A 12,945-nucleotide genomic window follows, 5' to 3' on the forward strand; every position below is an offset into this window, starting at 1 on the left:
CCCATTATAGATTGCAAGTCCAGAGACCAACTGCCGGTTCACCTACTGTAGATTGTGAGCCTAGGACATGTGTCGCTAGCTTACCCACTGTAGATTGTGAGCCTAGGACGCTATCACTAGCTTACCCACTATAGAATGTGAGCCTAAGGATGCGTGTCACCGGTTCACCCACTGTAGATCATGAGTCTAGAGCACAGCTGCTGGTTCACCCACTACAGATTATGAGCCTAGGATGTGTGTCGCTAGCTTACCCACTATAGAATGTGAGCCCAAGGACGCATGTCGCTGGTTCACCCATTGTAGATCGAGAGTCCAGAGCGCAGCTGCTGGTTCACCCACTCTAGATTATAAGCCTAGGACACGTGTTGCTAGCTTACCCACTGTAGAAGGTGAGCCCGAGGACACGTGTTGTTGGTTCACCCACTATAGATCGCGAGTCCAGGCACAGCAACAGGTTCACCCACTGTAGATTGTGAGCCTAGGACAGGTGTCGCTAGCTTACCCACTGTAGAATGTAAGCCCGAGGATGCGTGTCACCAGTTCACCCATTGTAGATTGTGAGTCCAGAGTGCAGCTGCTAGTTCACCCACTGTAGATTGTGAGCCTAGGACGCGTGTCGCTAGCTTACCCACTGTAGAATGCTTGTAAGAATCTTCTTTTTTGTGAGATCATATGCTTGACATAGACCTGAATAACATGTTTACAAAAAAGTGTTAGTTCATTTGTGTTGCCATTTAACTTTTGGGCTTACCAGTTGTGTTTGAATTTCTTGCTATTTTGTAGATCATGTCTCGGAGAGTTGGTTCCAGGGGAGACTGGGGGAAGGCCCCCGTGTATGCCATGTCCCACAGCGATGATTCTTCTGACGATGAGACCACTTCAGCTAGCAATCGGGTGGCTCAAGTTCTGCAGAGCTACTTTGACCGCGAGGAGGAGAATACTGGACCTGCCGATGGTATATCTATATTCTAGGAGGCGGCACTCAGTCGAGAAGGCCAGCGTCTCCTTCGAGTCTCATACTGTTTCTAGCAAGGCTTCCTTATGGTGTAGGTCGGCTAAATGGGGGGCCTCTAGAGGAGAGATGCGAGCCGAGGATCTTGTCATTGACAAAGATGCTGACTTTTCAGGGGATAAGGTCCTGCCAGAGTTGGGCACTCGGAGGTGCAATTTGAGGCCTGGGTTCACACCATATTAGGTCGGGGCCGATGCTTGCACAGGAGCCATGGATAGAGGTATTAAAGACACTCACCTCAGTGGGGGCTGAAGGACCATCCTTCCGCATAGGTGTGAAGCGGAAAGGTATGTTGTATTTCTTTCTTGGTCATTTAGATTCCTGTTATATGCATGTGCTAATGAATAGCTTCTGATTTTGAATGCATGGGGGTGATAAGCTCCGGGGTCAGGGTGCTAGGTCCATTTTCTCTAGCTGGTGTTTGCTCCTGGGACCCATCAGTGATATGCCGAGTTTCTGAGAGAGTAGGGATTTAGGGATTTTCAGCGAATTCCCCCGTTCACCATGAGGCACAAGATTGGGGAGGCTTTGGTGTGGTGATTCCATGCCGAGATAGGCACCTTTCACTTGAGCTAGGGGGGGTATGCGATCTTGCCTCTTAATTAGACGACCATCTTAGGTATCAGATTTGGTGGCCTCCTGATTCTGACCGAGGAAATGAATTTCGAGATGGCTAGCAAGCTCTTGGGCATCCCTCTTCCATTGACTGCAAAACCAGTGGATATTATGGGCCCACTACATCGCCACAGATCCACACTGAATGGCTGCATAGTAGCATTCCTTGGGACGTGGCAACCACTGACATTCATCTTTGTTGGTTCTTCATGTGGTTTCTCAGTAGTTGCTTTATTGGCAACAACCGGTCGATGTTAACTTGCTAGTTGCTATGGGCCATGGAAGTGGTCTCCGGCATTGAGACATACGACTAAGGGTCCGTCACCTATGACTTCTTCATCGCTTTCTTAAGGCGAGCCTCCTAGCGGGATTTTAGGAGTTTGGAGGGATGCTGGCAGATTTTGACGTGGTGGGCATATGAGTACATCCTAGCTTTACGACCATGGTACACAAGCTTGTCAATAACGGCATACCCTTGAGCATATGCATGGGCTCTTTGTAGGATCACCAGGGTTGTCATAGTGCAACCGGCCACTATCTTTGTGGCCTTAGACTGTGTTACTCAGGATGAGATTATGGTCCGCCCCTATGATGGCGCACTATTGGAGAGGCCAGAGCTCACTATTGCCATGGGCCAGTCGAGGATACGATGTTGGTTTTGGGCTCTAATGAGCTAGGAGTTGTTTTTGGCAGAGAGGACCTTCCATCAGGTCATACCAATCTATGGAGTACCTATAGATCCGCCTCCTCTTGGCTTGTCATTTGAGACCATTTTCTTGGACGACCCAGCTTAGGCAATAGGTTCTTTTTTTGCCTATATGGATACCAGCAGAGATTATGCTACTTGGTTTGTAAAGTCTTCCGCGGGCCTATTATCAAAGATGTCCCTGTGAGTGGAGGTAAAGTTCTGGGAGGCATTATCCGCTTACAGGTGGCCACCGGGGCAAAGTGGAAAGCGTGTGCAAAGGCTCTACAAGCCAGGGTGAGAGAGCTTGAGGCAACCCTTGCCACTAGGGAGGCACACATGTAGGAGGAGACTGCTCGGGACAAGGAACTCTGGTAGAGCGATAGGAAGGTTTGAGCTACCATGGTCGAGAGAGAGCTAAGTCAATTTTAAAGTGAACTAGCCATGCTCTTGGCGGGAGAGTTTGGAGTGGCTCGTATTCCTATTTCAGCTGCTCCTCAGATTCTAGGCCAAGGGCCCATCATTCCTCAGTTTGAGCCCGGGTACATGCTAGTTCCTCCAGGCCCGCCGGGCAGTTGGGGTTCTTTTGCTCAAGCTCTGGGGCCTTCCCAGGATCCTGGGTACGCTCCGGCACTTCAAGCGATGCGGGTCCTTCCACCGGCCCTTTTACAGGCGATGATGATAATGATGATACGGACCAATTTATCAGGGGTGAAGATTCTCTGTAAGGTTAGCCATTTGTTGTAGCATGATGTAGCCCCTACGTGGGCATGTATTTTTTCCATGTATCTTGTAGACATTGCCCCATGACGGGCCAGTTATGTATGTATGTTATTCATTACCTCTTGACAGACCTAGACATGTATGTATTGTATTGCCCCACAGTGGGCTTTGATGTATGATATTATCTCTTTGTAGCATGATGTATGTATGGAATAACACCTCTTATTAGGACTTACATGTATAATTCTAGAGAAAATTGCCTTTAAGAGGGCTGCTGATATGTGACCTTTAGGAAAAGGGCTGTAGGTGTGTATGAAAGAAAATGCCTTTGATTAGGACATACATGTATAACTCTAGAAAATTGCCTTTAAGAGGGCTGTCGTATCACCATAGTGAAATCGCCTTCAAGAGGGCTGCAAACATATGTGAGAAGCAATGCCTCTGGGTAGGACTTATATGTATAGCTCTGGAAACTACCTTTAAGAGGGCTGCCGATGTATGTGTAAAACAATGCCTCTGATTAGGACTTATATGTATAGCTTTAGAAACTGGCTTTGAGAGGGCTATCGATGTATGTGTAAAACAATGCCTCTGATTAGGACTTATATGTATAGCTTTGGAAACTCTCTTTGAGAGGGTTGCTAATGTATATGGAAGACAATGCCTTTGATTAGGACTTACATGCATAACTCTAGATAGATCGCCTTTGAGAGGGTTGCTGATGTATGCACGCACTATTGTATTTTCATCGTGGATGGTGGTTTTGAACCAGCTTGTGTCACATTCACTTGTTTTGCACCGCAGTTTCACGGGTTTTTAGTAGCTTTTGACCAATGATTGTCCTTTTAAAGGGAGAGAAAGTGGAGAAATCGCGTAAAATAAACTGCCCTAGTTTAGGGTTTCATGCGATTGTTGACATGAAAGACACATCCTTAGTAAGATGGAGCCATTCTTGTATATTGGACAAAGGGGAAGAGAACCGTACAAAATAAAATGCCCCAGTTTAGGGTTTTGCAGGCTTTCGAGCCTACAGATTGGCTGAAAGTGGCCTTGACTTTGTAGTCCATACCATAATGCTGATAACGAATATAGACACTCTGAATGAGATCTTCTTAGACACGCCATGAGGTGGCATGCACTGGTCACTCCTGTTATTACCCGAGCAGGCTAAAAATCCAAGGATAGGCCTCTTGAGGCAACATCATGAGAAACGACTCCCTTTGTCCTCCAAATAAGCTGCAAAAGCTACCGCACAGCCGAGATTAGGCTTTAGCATTTTTCTGTCGTAAATTCTGACTATTGGGGCTGAACCGACCATAGAACCGGGTGAATCAGGCTTTGAAAATGAGGTTCAAGATATCTAGAGGTGCTGAACGAGACGCACAAAGATAAACTGCCCCAGTGTAGGATTTGTGTGGTCTTGGATGTGCGAGAGAGAGTGTCTAGCAATCCGGTTCACTATTGGGTTAACCGCGAACTACGGCGAGTGCTAAAACAAGGGAATTTTTGCTCCAAGGTGATCAAAAACATGCCAAATAGGGGGAAAGTGTCCAGAATGTGTGTGGGTTTGTGCCTGGGGGACTGTTCTGAGGTCCAGTGGCCCTTCAAGGGCCTCCACCTCAGAAGGCGTTCATAAAAGTTGGGTTCCAGCCTAGTTTCAACTCATTCAGTTCTACGATTTTTTTGGGTCTTCTTCTACCCTTTTCTTTACTCAAAATGCTTAGAAAACACCATTTTTCATCATTTTTTGCATAGATCTTCATCGAATTGTTAGATTTTAGCAAGATTCGTTCATGGATGCTCTTAGTGCTCACTTCTAAACACCTTGGTTGAGCTTAAGAGGGAAGCCTACCATGAAAGGAAACTTAAGAGGTGGTGGGGCTCTTTTTCTTGTGGTAATCGGGCACTCATCCCATAGCTTCTTGGAGATGCCACTACTCTTCTTCACACCACACTAGATTGGCATTTGTTGGAGCTCATCACCTCTTGTTGGGACCCTGCTTTAAGATGCATCACCATTGGAGATGTTGACTTGGTTCCTACCATTAAGGAGTATGATCGTTTCCTTTCTCTTTCTACTCCTCTAAGCACTGTTTTCATTCCACCAGTGCGGACACGCAACCGCAAGAGGCTTGCTGTTCTGATAGGCTTCAAGAGGTCCGTTATGGAGGCACTGACTTGGTATGGTAGTGGGATAGGAGGAAGCATGTCCTTTGAGTTCTTGCATGTTCGGTTCCATTTATCGGAGTGCCCTATTGGCTACCAAGACGATTTTGTGGATTTGGAGGAGCGGTGTGCATCCTATCGGCGTCAGGCCTTCCTGGTGGCCTTCTTTGGTGTGGTGCTATTCCTTTCACCATCAGGAGCTATCAGTTTTTCCATTCTCCCTCTGGTGAGTGCCCTGCCTCATGGTACCTCTTCCATTCCTGCTTTACTTTCCGAGACCATTAGATCCTTGTCCTTATGTTGGGAGGCCAGTAGGGGTAGGCTAGGTTGTTGCGTTCATATGTTACAGCTATGAATCTATAGCCACTTGAGTGTCATTGCTAGGGATTAGCCCATAGGCTTTCTGAGTAGGAATAGAGTCTAGGCTACTGTAGCTCTCAATCTTCCTTTCTCTGGGGATATTGATGGTTGGCTAAGATACTTGTGTGGCCTAAGTCCCATTGACTAGACCTGGAGAGTCAAGTGGGGTATCACTAAATGGCAGGGACAGACCCATTGTGTCGGTTTACTTGGCATTCCCTTGGTGGGCATCTGGGGTGCACGGGGTACTTCTCGAGCATGGCTATACGGCAGGTTAGGGGTATCCAGCATATCCCCCGACTGAGTGATCTTTCTACTGTCACCTGCAAGTATGGGATCATGGACATCGATGTAGCAGTGATAGGGGATGCCTTTGAGTTTTGGGAGGCACGCAAGTCGAGCATTGACTTCCCTCTCTATTCTAGGGATGACTAGGAGATGACCAATCTCAAGAGAGTAAGCTCGCTGCTCTTAAGGCGGAGCTTGATCGAAGGGGGCCAGCCCTTCCAAGCATAGAGGCAGAGTGTGTTTAGTTAAGATCCCAGGTTAAAGGCTTGGAGGACTAGCTTGCGGCTCTTACTCGGAGGTTTTCCATTCTGGATCATACTTAGGATGAGGAGAGGGCCGCATTGAAGGCAAGGAGGGTTGAGGCTTGCAGCAAGGCCGATGGCTTAGTACTGGAGCTAGTGCAGGCGAGATCCTATATTCACTCCACCTTGAGCATGGAGTACGGGCAAGAGGATGATGAGCCTAGCGAGCCGCAGTTGGATTTCTATCACCTTCAGACTGAGTTGGTCAAGAGAGAGAAGGCCCTATGAGTTGCTATTGTAGAGGTGGGCACCCTACAAGCTTTGCTAGAGACTAAGAGGTAGGGCTCTACTTCTGAGTTCTTAAAGCATAGTCTAGTCTGTTAGGTATGCTTAGAAACTGAGAGATAGTGTGGGGATATGTTTATGATGATATTCAGAAAATATTTATGAGATTAGATTTCATGTTTTGATACCAGAATGTATGAAAGAAACAGAATGGCACAATACAGGCATGTGAATGAATATGCAGGAAAATGCTTTGAAAATGCAAGATTATACAAATAAGTAATAAATGTAAAATCCATGCATATCAATATCTTATTTTTCCAAGGATACATCCTGTTCTAGACAGATCTTTTCCTTTTCCCATTGAGGTACATTTCCAATTGGCATAAGCCAGAACATCTTGAGCAAACCACTGGGTAGTGGCAGTGTTGTAGACAAAGAGCAATCTCGAAGGCGTCTTCATATCTTAACTCGGATGCTGGATCCCTTTAGTTTTCTGATCTTAAGCAGAAATTCAAGTAGGCCAAGCTGACTGATTTTTCTTTTAAGATGTGACTGAACCAAGATGGCTGCCTACGTACCTCCACAAGGAAGGATCAAGTCATCACGTATTTCAACTAACTTTTTAGTTGCCTTAATTTTTGCCTAGACCGCCCTTTTAGGTTTTCAATTTAGCAGGCTCTCTCACACTCTTTCTTTTTCTCTCCTTTTGCGTTGACCGCCCTTTTGGGTTTTCAACCTACCTTTTGTATTTTCTCATGCCCTCTTTCTTTTACTCTCCTTTTGCATAGACCGCCCTTTCGGGTTTTCAATCTACCTTTTTACATATTTTCTTGTTGTTTGTTCTTTTCCTTTTTTTTTTTAACATAAAAGAATATAAAAATTAGGTGCACTACGAGGCAAATAATGTTGTGTTTCAGGAACCGGGCTACCACTGCTTGAGTGACACTCTTGTACGAAGCACCTTCCACCCACTTTGTGAAATAATCAATGGCCACCAAGATGTACTCGTGACTATTTGAGGCTTTTAGAATCACGAGTCCAATGACATCCACACACTAGGCTAAGAAGGGCCATGGTGCTGCTAAAGAGTGCAAGGGCTGAGGAGAAGTGTTCTTCTTGTCTTGATAGGCTTGGCAATAGTGGCATGTCCTCACATGGTTAATGCAATCATTTTCCATGGTAAGCCAGTAATAACCGGCTCTCATAATCTTACGAGCCAACAGGGGTCCATTGGTATGAACTCCAAGTAAGCCTTCATGCATCTCTTCCATCAAATGATTAGCCTCAAAGGTAGCTATGCATTAGAGCAAGGTAGAATCATGGTTCCTTTTGTACAAGACTTCTTCACTTAGGAAAAATTGGCAGGCCATGCACCGAATAAACTTGTTTTCACTATCTGTTGCACCGGGCGGGTATTCACTGTTCTTAATATAAGCCTTAATATCATGGTACTGTGGCTTTCCGTCGGCTTCGTCTTCAACACTCATGCATTCTTCAATGTTCATGCAATAGGCTGGGATGCCACAAACTTCTATGCGCAATTGCCGCATATCATCTCCTTCTGATAACTTGACCATGCTAATTAGGGTAGCCAGGGCATTTGCAAACTGGTTATGTGCCCAGGGAAAATAGGAAAATGTGATGTATTGGAATTTCAGAATCAAGCAGTTGACGCATTTCTGATATGGAATCAACTTGGTGTCTCAGGCTTGCATTTTCCTTCGATTTGGGAGATGATCAACAAGGAATCTCCAAAGATGCTCAAGTTAGAGGCGTAGAACTCTAGGGCCACTTGTAGGCCGACTATGCACGCTTCATATTCCGTGACGTTGTTGGTGCAATCGAAATTTAACTTGATTGAAATAGGGATTTGTTGGCCCTTGGGGGAAACTAAGACTCCCACTCCATTTTCAATAGAATTGGCTACTCTATCAAAATAGAGCTTCCAATGCCACGGTTCCACATTGTCCGGCTCTGGCTCTAGTGCAATGACATCCTCATCAAGAAAGAGGGATTCCAAAAGTTCTAGATCATTTAGCGGCTGGTCTGCTAGGTAATCAGCTATGGCCTGGCCCTTGATGGCTTTTCCTGTCACAAATACAATGTCGAACTCGAAGAGCAACATTTGCCAACGGGATATCTTCCTTGTGAGAGCTGGCTTTTCAAAGATGTACTTAATGGGATCCATACGGGGAATGAGTCGCGTGGTGTAATAGAGCATATATTGCTGCAACTTGGGTGTGCCTATACTAGGGTTCAACACGTCTTTTCAATGGCGATGTAGTTGATCTCACAGTTGGTGAACTTCTTGCTTAAGTAGTAAATCGCCCTTTCTTTCTAGTCCAGTTCAGCCACTTGGCCTAACATGTAGCCCATGGAGGTTTCTTGTACCGCTAGGTAAAGGATCAATGGATATCCTGGTGTCGGGGGAACTAGAATAGGAGGGTTCAACAGATATTGCTTGATCTTGTCAAATGCCACTTGGGACTCATCTATCCATTCTATCTTTATGTCTTTCTTCAAGAGCTTGAACAACAAATCACATGTGGTGGTCAATTGTGCTGAGCTATGTAATTGACTTTGCCTAAGAAGCTGCGAATCTGTTTCTCGGTTTGTAGCGTTGGCATATCTTGGATGGCTTGGACTTTTGCTGGGTCCACTTTGATTCCCCTTTGGCTGACTATGAAGCCGAGATATTTCCCTAAACTAGCTCCGAAAACGCACTTGTTAGGGTTTAGTCTCAACCTGTACTTGATAAGGTGCTTGAACAACTTTCTTAAATCCACCAAATGATCCCTGGCGGTGTGGGATTTGGCAATCATTTCATCTACGTAGACTTCAATCTCTTTGTGCATCATATCATTGAACAAGGTTACCATGGCTCGTTGATAGGTAGCTCTTACGTTCTTTAAGCCGAAGGGCATAACATCATACACATAGGTTCCCTAATGAGTGGTGAATGTTGTCTTGGCTTTGTCCTCCTCGACCATCTTGATCTGGTTATAGCCTGAGAATTCGTCCGTGAAGGAGAAGAACCTGTTGGTAGTGGTGTTATCGACCAAGGTATCGATATGTGGCAATGGGAAGTTATCCTTAGGGCTGGCCCGATTTAAATCCCTATAATCAACACACATGCGTACTTTCCCATCTTTCTTAGGCATGGGAACAATGTTGGCGACCCAATCTAAGTAGGCTATTGCGCTAAGAAAACCAACTTTCAATTGCTTTTCTACTTCTTCTTTGATCTTCAAAATGATCTCAGATTTCATTCTTCGAAGGGCTTGCCATACCGAAGGGCATTCAAGTTTAATTGGAATTTTGTGCACGACAATCTCAGTATCTAGCCCGGGCATATCTTGGTAGGACTAAGCAAAGATCTCTCTGAATTCCTTGAGTAGCGCTATAAGCTCATGCTTTATGTCCTTAGGAAAGTTTACCCCAATCTTGATGGGTTTTTCATTCTCGCTTTCGCTAACGAGGTTACCCACTTCTGTCTCTTCTATGTTGGGCTTGGACCCTTCGTTCTCTCTATTTAGAGCTTCCAAAATATCATGAGGTAGACTCAAAATTTCCTCTAATCCTCAATACCATGTTCCAACTCTATTGTCTCATTCACGTCATCAATATCCTTGTTATGGCAACAGGACAATGTACCCGCTTAGGAATTAGAATAGATCCTATAGAACAGAACATATACAAGGAAGCATAAGACAATTTGCACAAACATATTCATAGGAAATCAAATAAAGAGATAAATGCAAGGATTTCCTAAATAGTACGCTGGATAATTTCATTAATGGATTATGGATAGGGAGAGAACAAAGTTCATGCGTGATAATGATAAAAGGAAAACACACATGTTTTTTGGAAAAATAAACTGGGGCAATGCAAACAAGAAAATGAAGGAAATAGGAAACAAAAATGCAAAATAAGCAAGATATGCTATTCCAACTCTTTTAGGCAATTGGAAGACCCAGCCACACGATAATGGAATACTCCTTACTCAGCCGGTGCAACCACAAAGTAGGGCTTGGCGGTCCAATGGCCTACTGTCTCGCCTGGCACACAGGGCCTAATGGTAGAAGTCTGATCATCCCCTGGGATATGATGGCATTCACTGAGAATTCTTCTAGACAAAGACAGATGAGACAAGCCAGATCTGATTCCTCCTCGCATGATTCCTACGCCAGTTCTGATCTGTTGACCTCAATCGAAGCTAGAAAAGTGACCCTGATGTGGGGAATAGACATCCTTTGGCCAATGAACTTCCTTTTCTTTCCCTTGGAAGCCTGGAAAAGTTCCTCTTCGGAGGGGTCGTAGCCCAGACCGAAACCTCCTTTGTTATTCAGGAGTTCAACCAAAGAAGCCTTCCTATGTCCTACAGCACCAAGGCCTTGGCCTTACTAGTAGCCAAATTTGAGTATCTCATTGGCAACCATTATAGTAGCAGAGGGCCATGCTGACTCGAGTTTTGAAGTTTTGGAAATCATGGAGACTAGCTCAAAACTGTGAAAAGTTGCCTCCGGAAAGGCATTGGCACCAATGCAGGGGATAGAAGTCTCCTTGAAGAAAGTCAGGGGTTCTTCAGCCAGAATAGTGATCAACAGATCCTTGGATGGGAACTTGAGCCTCCGATGAAGGGTAGAAGCAACTGCACCTGTGGCATGTAGCCAAGGCATCCCTAGGAGCATATTATAAGGGGAATCCGCCTTAATGACTTGGAAGTTGACCATGCAAAACATGGGGCCAACTCCAATGGCTAACTTGATTTCACCTTGCACCTCCCAAAGAGTGCCATCAAAAGCTCTAATGATCATGGTGGTAGGGCAGATAAGAGAGACATCCACATTCAAACACTCTAAAGTGGACATCGAGCAAACATTCAGGGCTGACCCGTTGTCAATCAGTACTTTGGCAACATTCATATCTTCACACTTTACTATAATGTGCATGGGAAAAGTATGCTTTCTACCTTCTGGTGGTAGTTCATCATCCGTAAAGGAAATCTAGTTAGTGGCCAACACTGTTGAGACCATACCTTTAAAGGCGGATTTTGTAGCACTTGTAGGAACACATGTTTCTTTCAAAACTTTCAAGAGAAACTTGTGTTGGACATCAGAGGATAACAACAATGCCAAGATGGAGATCTGAGCTAGTGACTTGTTGAACTGCTGACTGCTGAATCACATTGTACTTTAAGATTCTGATAACTTTCAAGAACTCCTCGGCTTCTTCGGTTGTGACCATGTTCCTAACAGGTTCGATGGTGCCCTTGCCAATCTCTTTCCTTCTCTTTTCTAACTCCTTGGGAGTATAGCAGTGCCATTCCTAGTGAGCCCAGATAGACCTGAAGAGATATTGGAACAGACCTCCTTTTTTCCTGTTCGAGTGGAGATCAAGGACACATCGTATTTCTAGGGGACACGATGACTATCTCCATAAGGGAATGGCTTTGGCATGCAAATGATAACACCCTCCTGAGTTTTCAAATTGGGCACTATAGAGAACGTCTTTGAGTTAATGACCACCGGACTTGGCAGAATGGCTTCCAAGGCCTTTGAGCTGGATACCTAGAGATTCCTGTGGCAAGCTTTGGCAGAATAAAAGGGTCGAACCCTCGGATAGCAGGAACAATGGTGGTTCCCTCCTGAATCAGTGACGAGGCTGGCACGCAATGCAAGAACTAGAGGAGCGAATCCTCCAATGGTAGGCGGGACTTGCCTTTTCCCTGAATCTGATGACCATGGATCCACAGGCGTTTCCACGACCCCCAAAATGACTACCAAAAAGGAAGGTGCTGAAGCAACCTGGCCAAGGTGTTTCAGTAAATATTTGTTCCAATCCTTCCTTGACCCAACTGATATAGCATTGCAGCTGGTTCTTGACTGGGCGATTGGAGGACACAAGCTGGCGGCCATACAATCACCTCTTTGTACAATTTCCCTTTCAATCCAAATGATACCGCGTTCGGCTAGACTCTGCACTTATGCTCGGAGCACTTTACAATCAAACAAGGCATGACTGTCTTTACCGTCACAGAATAAGTAGATTCCCTAATCAAATCTCGAGGTTCCTATACCTTTAAGATCAAGGTGGCTCTCTTAGACCAAGGCTTGAAGCATAGCCTTCCATGGGAATGACAATGAGGAGAAATCTGGAATCCTTTCTTCCACTGTGATGATGGCATTCACATTCCCTTCCGGATGGGAGGCAAAGGGTTGGTAATGATGTTTGGAGCAGCTGCATTATCGAACTGTATCAACTCGTTGTTTATAAGATCTTGGACACGGTCCCTCAAATGGTAACATTCTTCAAGGGTGTGCCTCTCGGCCCCAAAATGGTGTTCACACTTCTTGGATAGATCAAAACCAGGTAATGGAGGGCCTTCTCTAGGCTTGTAAAACATCGAGGTCACTAGCTTCCTTTCCAGCAAGTAAGTGTAGAGATCTGCCATGGGCATAGGTAACAGAGTGTACTTACGATTTTCCTTCTTAAAGGGACGAGGTGGGTCTGGCCTCCCTTTCTGATTAAAGGCTCGGTTAGGAGCTTAAGTAGATTGACCCTGT

At 45.3% G+C, this 12,945-nt stretch overlaps 1 protein-coding gene across 1 annotated transcript; it reads right to left on the reverse strand.

Moving 5' to 3' along the window:
- Nucleotides 1–8,069: 8,069 nt before the first annotated feature.
- Nucleotides 8,070–8,567, reverse strand: LOC126712609 (uncharacterized). Its single transcript, XM_050412011.1, has one exon. It carries the CDS (start codon nucleotides 8,565–8,567, stop codon nucleotides 8,070–8,072), a length of 498 nt encoding a protein of 165 aa, XP_050267968.1.
- Between the last annotated feature and the right edge of the window lie 4,378 nt (nucleotides 8,568–12,945).

The sequence above is a fragment of the Quercus robur genome, chromosome 1 (genome assembly GCF_932294415.1).
Source record: "Quercus robur chromosome 1, dhQueRobu3.1, whole genome shotgun sequence".
In the NCBI taxonomy this organism is placed as follows: Eukaryota; Viridiplantae; Streptophyta; class Magnoliopsida; order Fagales; family Fagaceae; genus Quercus; species Quercus robur.